Source organism: Chaetodon trifascialis, chromosome 19, assembly GCF_039877785.1.
Source record: "Chaetodon trifascialis isolate fChaTrf1 chromosome 19, fChaTrf1.hap1, whole genome shotgun sequence".
Classification (NCBI taxonomy): Eukaryota; Metazoa; Chordata; class Actinopteri; order Chaetodontiformes; family Chaetodontidae; genus Chaetodon; species Chaetodon trifascialis.
The window spans coordinates 13987880-14000162 of record NC_092074.1 but is presented as its reverse complement, the minus strand read 5'-3'; the positions used below and the strand labels follow the sequence as shown (position 1 = coordinate 14000162).

General features: G+C 43.9%; 1 protein-coding gene across 3 annotated transcripts in view; it reads right to left on the bottom strand.

Moving 5' to 3' along the window:
• The window catches only part of nhsl1b (NHS-like 1b), a 98657-nt gene that overhangs the window by 40556 nt on the left and 45818 nt on the right, over nt 1–12283 (bottom strand). The window contains exon 1 of one of the 3 annotated variants that reach the window (XM_070986989.1): nt 8946–9085. The exons of the other annotated variants lie outside the window; for them this stretch is intronic. Within the exon in view, the coding sequence (XP_070843090.1) occupies nt 8946–8961 (16 nt within the window). The 5' untranslated portion in view covers nt 8962–9085. Of the gene's footprint in view, nt 1–8945; nt 9086–12283 lie in introns of those variants that run through there. 3 annotated transcript variants of the gene reach the window in all.

The following is a 12283-nucleotide window of genomic DNA, read 5'->3' as shown; positions in this document are numbered from 1 at the left end:
CATGGCTCCTTTATGGAGTGGCGGAGGTGAAAGTGGGTCACCTCCGTAACCCAGTCAACTCCATCACCCCTATACTGTCAGCTCTGTTACACTTCCATGCAGGCCTGGCCCATCACCTCCAGCTGCTAGCTATTGTGTCTTGTTCCCAGGGGTGAGCACCCTGGGGAGATGTCCTACTGTCCCCAAAGAGAGTGAAGCATGGTGTGGATGCAAGCATGCATCATAGGCATACTTTCATTAAGACAGACATGCAGACGATATGTGCATGAGTGAATAAATGCATGCTCAAACACGTCCACACACAGCAGGAAAGTCATTAAATATGCATATAATAAAGTAGAAATGATATTATCCTGAGGTAAATGTAACACAACAAACATGTCACAGACAATATCCAATGTGCTCTATGGTAGGTCACACATTTAAGCACATGAAAGCCTTTCTCTGGAGAAACCCTGCCACCACACCAAAGGCCAAAGGTCTGCAAGGTGACAAAGCCACAATCTGCAGTCATGCTGCACGGGACGCCCAGCATTACACACATATACACACATGTAAGGATGCACGCTTACACACACAAAGACAGACGGCACAGATCACTCAGCTACATGGGGATGGAAATCACCTAATAAGAAGAGACAAAGCCCTGCTTGGGAAAAGCTTCCGCCGCATGTGTCGTGACATACAGTGTATAATTAACACCCACAAACAGTTAAGGTGGCTGAAGTTCACTTTGAAGCAGGAGCCTATTTACCAGTGAAGACAAATACAACAATCAATTACAAGTCTGCTAAGTGTTACTAAGAGGCTCATAGAGACTGCTACCTGGGTAGACCAGCTCTAAAGCTGAAGGCTAGAACCCCTATGTTCATCAGTTAAAAAGAGAGGGAACAGAGCTACAGCCAAATCTTGACAACAGTCTGGAGTATATAAGTGCAATTAGATACTTCAAATCTCTGGCTGTCAGCTTCAAGTTAACAAACTCCATGACAGTAAATAATCTATGTCCTGCTCTCTAGTCTGTACCTTTGCCATCCTGGAAGGTTTGTGTTTGTCCCAGTGAGCTTTTGGAAACTGGTCCAAGCAGCGGTTTGGGTGTCCAAAGAGAGTCCGGCCTCTGATGGACCTTTGACACTGAAAGCAGACGTTTGCGCAGGCAGCCCTCCGGCCTGGCGGGCCTGGGGCTGGGGAAGGCCTGGTGTTCGAGGCTGTTCCCCATCTTCTTGGCAGACTGGAAGGAGCACAGAGTTCGCTTCTCGCCAGGGGGATCCTCATAGCAGGCCCTGTGCCAGCAGCTGACCACCGGCTCCGAGGAGAGGCAGTGCACGTATGTGATCATCCCCGGCTAAGACCTAACCCCCCCACCCCCAACGCCCACCCTCCTCTGCTCTATCCAGGACCAAAGCCCCCAACTCCTCCTCCTTCTTGCACGACCCTCTCTCTCTGTGGACGAGCACTTGAGGTGGTGGGATGGAGGGGTGACTGTTATGGATGTGTGTGTGGGGGACCTCCCCTGTTCCTCCCAAACTCTCAATAGGCCTCCCCCTCTCTTTCTGGGAAGGTTTGGAGGTTTTTGCAACCCACAGGGGACCCAATCCCCTCTCTGTCTCCTCCTCTCTCTCCTCCTACTGTTTTTGTCCTTCCTCTCCCTCTCTCAGGGGATTCTATTGACATGCATTGATTTGCCTGACAAAGGAAGGCTGTGCCCAGTGTTAGATTACAAGATTTAACTCCAGAACAAATATTCCACAGAATTATTGCAGCATAATGCTATTAAAAACCTTGGATGATTGTCAGCCAGGCGTCTGGCAGACACCCCGACAGCTTGCAAAAACCACAAGAACTTTCAAAAATACTCCAAAGATTCTAAAATGGGGTTTAGAAAACAAAAGGCAGCGCCTCATTGGAAATACTTGCGGTTAAAGCATGTTTTCCTTTGCTTTGACCCAGAAGCATCACCACAAATTGTGCAAAAGAAGATCCAGAAAAAGTCAAGAAATCAGCTCATGGCCAAAGATGGTAATCGCCTCACTTGGTACGAGTACGAGAGATGAGGTTAGAAAACACAAGGCTTCCAAAAGAGTGTCAGTTCAGTTTGCAGAGTCTACGAGCATCCTCTCTCTCCACCTGTCTGAGACAGAGCACTATCATAGTTCAGTGGCGTCCACACAGCCGCTCTCCTCTCAGCTCCTCCACCTCCCTCTGCTCCTCGACGCTGCTGTTCTAATCTGTAAACCCAGATTATCCAGCCTGCAGCCCTACTCTGATTGTGACAGACACACACACACACAACACAGATGGACACCAGGCTGTAGATAATTGACAACATCACCTCCTGTGCTCAAACGTGTGGAAGTTCAATAAGAGTTGGCGTGGTGTGTGTCAGCTGGTTGACTCGGATGACGCAAACTCAAGTGTGAAGAAGGCTGCATGTGGGGCAAATATCAACCTACCGCCTCAGGTTTACCCTCACCTGGCCGGTGTCAACAAGTACAGAGACCCAGCTGAAAATACACACTACCTAATTATTTGAAGTGATCAAAATACATGCAAGGACGACATGTTTCAAAGTTGAACTGACAGAGGCGCACAGACTGAGGCACAGATGGACCCAGAGGTTTTATCTAACACCAGATAAAAAGGCAAACAAAGACATACACAGATTTAAAAACATGGTGAGAGTAATCATGAGTGGCAAAAAAAAACAAACAAAAAAACATCAGACTAACCTGCCTGCGGGCGTATATGTGTGTGTATGATCCTTAATCAGCTTGGCTGTGAGGCAGGCTAAGCTTATTGATATGCCCAGATTAATAAAATGAAGACCAGTAGAGGACAAGACCGGACAAAACCGAAGAGTGTATTTTACAGTGATCTCCAATTAATCAACGAAGGGTCAACCATATGATGGATATGCAAACAATAAAAGAAATAAATATGAGATCAAAAAGAGAAAAATGAAAAGTAGCCAAGAACTACTTGAGAATACTGAAGCAAATGTCTCCCTCTGGTGGTAGCAGAGGGAGACATTCAGTCAGACAACGCAAGAACTTTGAAGCCATCCTTAACTCTGGGAACTGGGGTGGACATATTCTCACCACTATGTCAAAGACTAAACAATCAATCAAAAAATAGTGTGCAGATGAATCAATGATAAAAAACAATCGCAGCACTGGTATGTTCAAACTATTACGGCTTTGGGGGAAAAGGGAAAGGCTGCGTGCGTGTGCATGCGTGTGGGTGGATGTGTGTTTGTGTGCTGTTGTTGTTCTATCCTGCCAAAGCCTCAGCAGATAGCCAGGGGCTAAAACAGCCATTACTGATGGTTATCATTTCCACACATGGTGAGTCAGCCAACACACAAGCTGATTACAAAACCAAAACCACTGTGCACTCACACACACATACACATACACCCCCCCCCACACACACAGGACATAATGGACAAACCACTGTATACATGCACTCACACCCACACATATAAAACAGTACGTGGACACACTGGGCAAGCAAAAAGATTCTGACTGTGGCCTAAATTGCACTCAACACTGTTGTTGCCCTAAATCCATGAACACACACACACAGTGGGTCATGCAGTTCACACAGAGAACAACATCAGGGGGTGTAAAGTCATGCAGACCTGCATGCATAATAGCATCATAACAGCACAGCAGGGGGTGGTTTTACAGTGACACACAGACGAACATTATTGCAACTTTACAAGCAGGAACATGTGCAGCATGTTTGTGGTGGTGACAGTGGTATGAATATATACACACTCACACACAGAAGAAATGTTATGTGTGTCTTGGTTGGCGGTGAATGTTCAGGTCTTGTCCAGACCCAGCATGCATGGCGGTCAGACTCTCACAGCCCACTGCCCATGAATGAGGATTATTACTGGTAAGGAGATGTGTGTACGTGTGTATATGTGCGTGCGTGCGTGCGTGCGTGTGTGTGTGTGTGTGTGTGTGGGAGAGTGGTGTGTTCGTGTGTGCATGCACTACAATTTTTGAACACTGCAACATCCACGTTGAGTTCAAGATGGGACAGTGGAGACTGCATGTATCAATGCATGTCCATTGAGGGGGGGGGGGGGGGGGAGCCAAAACGGAAGGATTTGGGGAAGGGACAATGGTAACCATGGATACGCATAGGTCTGAATGGAGCCAGAAGAGCACCTGCAGGCTGAGTTTGTCCTCGTCTGGAGAAGTCATCCCCTCATCCACAGGGAGTCAGCCATTGTCTTTTCAAACTTCACCCACAACTTAAGTTTTCCAGTACTGTCCCTGGAAACATCACAGCTTAACACTCAACTTTGTCTCATACTAAAAATACATAAGCCCCCCTCTTACTAACATCTTCAGAAACTTCAAAACTTTGCGGAAAGGCATTGTTTTGTAACTACTTTGAGAGGACAATGGGTTCACTGGAGTCCTGACAGAGTCCATTCACCGACAACTGGAACTTCACCATCTATTGTTTACCTATCAAGACCGAAATCTCCTCCTCTTCTGGAGGAGTTTGACTTGTTTACAATGGTCAACATCAATCCCACAGTACTTTATAAGCTTGCACAATATACTAATAGAAAAATGTAAAAATGCTTCAATACATCAGAACTAAGTACTTGAGACAGACTTTAAATTGGCTATATTTACAGCAATATGTAAATATGAATAGAAGTATTTATTTAAGTAAAGCTACAGATCCAATATCAAGCCATGTAGGGTAATTTCAGTGGTCCATGTTTGAAGCTGTTGAACTAGCTTACAAAAAAAGCAGGTGAGTTTCTGCCAAGCCCTTTCCCATCATTTAAAATGTCTGAAAACACGTATTTTGGTGTCTGCATCTCAACACCTCTCGCCTGTCCTCACCCCTCTTCTCTTCCCCTCCACTGGAGATAAGCTGCCTGCCACATCGAGTGTGAGAACATCCATCAACACCACTACCCACAAGGCCAGAGGGAAGGTCAGCATGGGGTCAAGGGTTCACAGTCTCTCCACACACGCAGCACAGGTGCTGGTTATTGAAGGACGATCCTGGCTGACAAGGGAGGAACTTTAACAGGGTTGCTAAAAAAAAAAAAGTCTGTCAACAACTTTGTTGGTTGTGCAGGATTCCTGAAAATCTAAATGTATTTCAGACTCTGATTTGTGCTGCTTCATCTGACATGATTGTTATTTCCTGATGAAGTTGCACAGGACCAATTATTCACTACCAGTAATGCAAATACATGCAAATTCTCTGAATCAGGAACTGTAGACTGTAGGGATGCAGTTAGGCAGGCAGCAAATATGCCAATATGGAAACTATGAAACTGTGGAAAATTACCTATTAACTGGACGTAGATGCTAAAATGAAGCAAAACGGGGCAACAGTCTAATGTTTGTGCATTAATAATAGTGATGATCGAAAAGACTGCACTGTTTCTGTCCACAACTGTGTTGCACCATCCAAAGTCCTGTCTGATTTGATGTGTAGGTACCAGATAGATTATGTGAATTCTAAGTGGAATGCCATGAAGGAGTGAAGGTTAAATATAGGTTTAGACACATAGCTAAGTGGGTCACTGGCCTGTAGGCCGAATCCAACGCAGCTGCCCTGAAGAAAAACCACAGTGAACTCCTGCTCTGCTGTCTTCCAAGACTGTGTGGATCTCTCTCTCCCTCTCTCTCTCTCTCACACACACACACTCACATACGTGTCGGTTGCAGACAACGATGTGCACAAAAATCTCTAAGATCAATCAAAGTTCAAACACAGATTTCACAACATGACCCAGCACATGCCAGCATAACACACAGACTGTGCTCTGGACATTCTGGTAACAGACTCTTTAGATTTTGATTGTTAGCTGGAGTTAAAATGTGAAAAAGACAAACACCTCCAGCAGCGGATTGTATCAGCTGTCGCTACTTTCGTAACAGCTATAATAAAACTTTTGGCTGCTCACTGGTTATCATGCTTTCTGCAAGCCAGGGTTTGTACTCCGCAAAGATTCATACTCCACTCGCATTGCATATCTTACACTGCTCATCTCCTTTTCAGGTTCTTGCTGCACGTAGTGAAGATTAGTTAGGCTGCCAGCAAAAACTGCAGTGTTTTCAGCTTTCTCAGCCAACAAAAACTAAATGGAATTTTTTAGTTTTAACTTACAAATGCTGAAAGCTAAGCCTAATTAGATTCAGATTTTACGTTCCAATATTTTCACTATAGAATAATCTGATGATTATTTCCTCAATTCAGCAAGTAATCATGTGGTCTATAAAATAGTGAAACATTGAAAAACAGCCATCACAAGTTCTGAAAGTCTTCCAAAAGTCTGACCTACAGTCCAAAACCCAAACATATTCCATTTCAAAGCAGGAAAAAAAGCATATGTGAGCTGCAGATAGCTGCAAATAGTTGCACGAATTTCCTGACAATTCACTAATTAGTGGTTTGAATATCTACTGAACAATCTGGACATCGTGGACATCTATTACAAAAAAATGTTGAAAAGCATTCAGTCATTAAACAAAGTCATTATTCAAACTGGATGATGGTTTTGGCTCCTTCATATAGTCGAAGTGCACAGTTCATAAACGAAGCATCTGTGTACAGCTGGATCGACACATCTGCATCTTCCCCCTCAACTGCAGTCCGCAACCAAAACATCTGAAACCACGATGATCCGAGCAGTTGAAAACAAACCGGGGGACACTGGAGGAAGTTCCACTCAGCCAAAGACGTGTTCCTTCAGATTGGACATGGCTCGATCTGCCCTTAACTGACCTCAAAACAAGGCAGCCGGATGAATTTTCTGCAATATGTTTGCTTGACAGGGCTTACACTCAATGACATGGGCAGAAATGTTGCATTTCCATACCACTCACTCAGCAGGAAACCTCCAATTTGAGCACGCACGAAGCCTCCAAAATCACTCTAGCTAATCCCTGCTCAGTCCCATCTAATGTCTCCTGAACATACTCTACTGGAGTGGAGCTCAAGAGCAGAAATAACTTATGTAATATACCAAAAGCCACACCAAGTGGTCTGGCTGGCTAGCAAAGGGCTTACACTAAAAATGCAAGGCTTTACCGCGGGAGAGGAGGGGGAGTGAGTGTGCAGTCAAAACAGATGAGAATCCACTCTGGCCACAGCTGGATGTGAAGAAACATGGACTGAATATGTGTCACATCTGCCTCAGAGTTGGCAACTGGGGGGACTTGTTTAAATCATAACATAAGCAGACATTCTGAAACTGGCAACCAATGCGGAGTAATCTACTGGTTGGATCAGTGTTGAACGTAATGCACAGTATTTGGGTCAGTCTGTCATGTTAACAGACCTTCCTGCCAGCATACAACTGGCTGGTTGGTCACACAAAGTCAAACATGCAGAGTTACTCCAACCAGGCCGTCTTGTTAAAAATGGTGAATGACTTCATCGAACAAAACTGGATTTTTCTCTCCAACACAACTCCCACATCTGTTTGTCTCCATATTGCAAATCTGACCAGAGTCACATAGTGTGGAAACTGTGTAGCCGGCGGCATAAATCACTGCGTACAGCTGATGAACTGGGATATTGCCACAAATAGTTGGAGTGCTCAGTTTATATTACTTCACTTCTAGAAGCCATAAATCTACAGGCTGCAAAAAGAGAAGATGTTCACAAGAGAGATGATTTCCTCATTTCTGAGATAAGAGCAGTTTGGACCACTTAGTAACATAGAGCTGAGCGCCATTTTGTTCCCGGTTTTATTGCATCAGAAGGCCACATATTTTATGTTAGTTCCTGCATTTGAAGAGCTCATTTTGTACATTATGTTACTGGGCAATACGAGTGCAAACCAGGCCAAATTGCAAAGCTTTTTCTGTGCAGGCGTGTGTAGAATGGAGATGCAGGGCTGTCAGATCCATGGAAAAGAGACGGCAAACTGGTTTGCAAATAAGGGTTTAAAATTGACTTGTCACATGTGCTGATTAACATGCCGCTCCACCAGAAACATCTCTACATGTACAGTCGGGCTCAGATTCTGGAGATTATTCTTTAATATGGCACTATAATATTGGTGTAGGCAAAAAGAACCTTTTAATTGCGATCATCAGGTAAAGACAATATTCTTACAACTGTGCACCAACATGCATTTAAGACCAAAAGCTATGGAAGCAAAACTAATGAAGACCAGTGCTGCTGTTTTCCTTTGTGTCAATAGCATCTTATCATCAACTGGACAACTTCATGCCTTCATGCTTCACACATGGCTGATGGCAAAGTCATACACTGAGCATATTGCAATATAGGCAGGCAATGAAACAAGAGTGTATGAGAACAGACAGAATAAGGCTGCCAGTAAAGAAGAACCCGTTTACCTCTTATCTCACTTTAACTGGCCAGTCAAGTAATAGCCAACACATGGCCCCACTCTGCAGGACAGGCAGCCAGCAACTGCTGCTCTGCCAGCTGTTACTGTGGACAACACACACTCAGACACACAAACGCACATCTCTCGTCTCCATTAAAAGACACTCCCAAGTTCGATTCAGCAAATTCAAAGCTCATATAGCGAGCTGCATAGAGAGGAGGTTTTAATATAGGTGCCTCTTCACGTTTCCCCGAAGCCAAGAATGAATCAGAGAAACTGGGAAGAATCAAAAAGCAAATAGACAGAGGAAAAAAAAAAGTAGAGGCAGGATTAAAGTCAGTGAACCTGAACAAGAAAAAAGAACAAAGGAAGAAATGATTAAAGAGAGAAAGAGGGAAGGCTCCTTCACTAAAGAGAAACACACGAGGAAGGATACTGTGTGGAGGAAACCACTGTGACAGAGATTAGTTTCCACACTGAGGAGAGAGATGGAGTTCAACTTTTCTTTGTCTCAGAAAGTCTGAGGGAAAAGTCCCACACTCACAATGGGGTGATGCAAACACACTCATGCAATGAACACACACACACTTACCTTTCAGACAGAACATGGCTCGTCACTTACTCCCCCATTTATCCACAAGAGACAAATAGCGGTTTCTTTCTCCGGTCTTCCTCTTCACTCTTTCCTAATTTCCCACTTTCTTGCCCTCCTTTCCTGTCTCCCCCTCTCCCTCTTTCTCTAAAGCGCTCGGTCAAAGCGTTCACACACAGACACACGGATCCCGACACACACACTCCTCTCTCCCGTTGCCTCTCTCGCCATCTCCCTCCCTCTCTTTCTCCCCTCACACACACATGCACACGCTCTGAGTGGCGGCTCGCCAACTTCTACACCGCAGGAAACTGCTCTGCGACCCCCCCACTCTCCTTCCCCCCTCTCTCTCTCTCCCTGCATCTCTCTGAATGTCTCTCCACCCGACTGACAACCCCCCCTCCATCTCTCCGCCCCCATCAGTGCTAAGAGGTTGAGAGCCAGAAGCCCAGCCTCAATCTGAAACTCTTGAATCTGCTGTCACCCCATAGTGTCTTTAATGCAGATACAAAAGTTGTATTTATTCCATATATAAACGAATTTGAATGAGATCTATGCTCTTGTTTGGTCGGGCAAAAATAAAAACAAAATTACACAAACACACAGAGCATGAGACTCGTCGAGGATTGTGATTGTAGAGAATCTGGGCAGTCAGCAGTTCAGAGGGAGGCAGGGGGCCCCGGCTTGAGGCCGATCCATTGTGTGCTGATCAAATATAATCACTATAATCCCTACAATTCAACTGTTTGTTATCAGAAGCAGCTACAAGCCCGGTGCATCCCAAACCCTCCGCGCTGGCCGCTCTGAAATACCAGCAGCATCGCACAGATGGGAGACAGAAATACTGATTCACTCACAGACTGTCAAAACACAAACAAGTCAAAATACCATTTGCCGTTTGGTGGTTGAGTTGCTGCTTCTATCTTGTTCAACTCCAACGGGTACAACAGTCGCAGTTCTTATAGATCACCTTAACTGAGTTCTTTAGTGCTTTAAAGACCTTAAAATATTACTATGATATAAAAAAATGACACAGAAGCTAATAAGAAATTTTTCAAAAGAAACCCTGAAAGGACAGAAAATAGGTACCCACGGTAAATCAATACACAATTAGTACTGTGGCATATGTGTCCTTTAATGGCGTGCCAAAATCCGAATGAAGTGACAACAGATAGTGAACGTGTCGACTTAAAGTTTGGCTCGCTCCAGACTCGATTGCTGAATACAAAATGCCATTGATTTCCAATGAGGCTTTGTAATGGCTGTCTCTTACACTGCAAAAAGAGTTGGTTTCAGCTTAAAGGGTTGGTACAGCTTCAAAGTAAAAAGCTCTTGAGCCTCTTTACACAAGCCGTAAGGTAGGACCAGTAAACATATTATGAGTGTGATCAAACACAACATCCACTGATTACACTGATAAGCAGATCTTTTAAACACTAATCAGAGGAGGGCCTCGGCCAGCTGGGGCACCTGGTGACATCGCCAATTGATTTAATTTCCTTTCTTAATTTCTGTCTATCGTGTATTACAGATACCTGCATTACAAAGGCAACATGCAGAACGCACTGTGTGCATTACTTGAAGCAGACAATGAGTGGGTCTTATAGCTGTCATGGCTGCATCCATCATTATGGTTTAGCATCATCGTGCTCACGGCACTGTGATCTTTCATGCAAAATGGTTAGTGTAATTATAGCAATTGTGACAGTTAACCATGAAAATTATTGTGTTCATACTTACAATTATTACTGCAATATGTCATCATAAAGCATTATAAAGGCTTACAGTAACATTTAAACTACTCTACACATTGGGCTGTAAGCCTTCATATAGTTTTTTGTAACAGATCAGCATCATGGGCTTAACAGAAAGTCGATTCATCAGGTCTGTGTCGGATACTAAAACACACTGGAGTGCGTGCGTTTGTGTGCATGTGTGCGCCATGAACATGTTAATCCCCCCTCAATACGGCGTGCAGCCTATGATACGTATGTCTCAACCAGATGTCACCAATTATAGGCTGATTGGTGTGTGTGTGTGTGTGTGTGTGTGTGTGTGTGTGTGTGTGTGTGTGTGTGTGTGTTTGTGAAAGACACGGTGAGAGTGATACGGAGCCCCTCTGCATAAAATTAGAATACCACAAAGACACAACCCTGGGAATAATAAACAATTAAAATGCACAAAAATCCCTGAATAGACCCACCTAACCAGACAATAAAACCTGACTTCATCAAACCTCCACCTTAATTGGATGCTGCATTTCCCAAAATGGCTTTCACTTTAACCCTCACTATAAAACCCTCCACTCTGAAGAAACACTTGAGGTCTGCCTAATCACTGCCCTCACCGAGCTGAAGTCGTAAAAGCAGAGAGGTGGAATTTCTGCCCTATTTTTAAATGTTCACGTTAAAAGCGTGCATTTGTTTACTTCCTTTCATACGAAGGCCGGGACCCATCAGTCCTGCCGTCATGATGAAAACATCAGATCATTTCCTAGAGGTTTGACTGACGGTCTTTTAATGACGTCATTTCAGTTGGGCCCCTTATTCTGCAAAGTCTCAATGGCCCCTGACTGGAGAATTAGCTGCACCAGCTATTCACCTTGATGTGCCCATCTACTAATATTCCCCCAACAATAGAGGATGGAAACATGCATTAATTTGCATTTTCTATAGCTGATTTTCTGAAAATCTGTGCGAAATTTGAGTGGCAACACTTTTGCTTAGTCTGCCTGTCATCATGCTACTTCAAAACAAAATTAATTTAATTATGGTTAGAAAAGCTCCCCCAAATTTTAGAGGTTTTTTGTGAAAAGCATTCTTTGAAATCAGTACAAGAAAAATAAAAAGGCCACGAGTGTCTAAAATGTATGAAGGTGCCAAATATCTCATCTCTGTTGCATTTTATTGTTTTAATTATTCATCTATCAGTAATTATTCTTAATACTGATTCTATTTGTTTTCATATTTACTACAAAATTAAATCTACTTTGTAAATTCGCTTCCTTTTGTTCAAGCTGTGAAGCCTGATTGATTTAAAAAAGGTCTTCCTCAGGACGTTTCAGCGCTCTGCTGCGTGGCAGCACAGGTCATTTGGTTAAACAGCAGTTGTACTGTAACTACAGGATATAAAGACTGTATTCAGAGGCATTCCAACTGACCACTGCTGCCATTCTCCAAAATACAGTCTTTGTCTACAAATAAAACACTATCTTGAAGGCTGAATCATGCCAAACGCCCCATACGAGATAATATCTAATCTTAAGCGTCAGTCAGTCACTCTGTGTACTTCACATCTCCTACTGCATCTGCCACAGCGTAAAACACGACGTGTTGTCA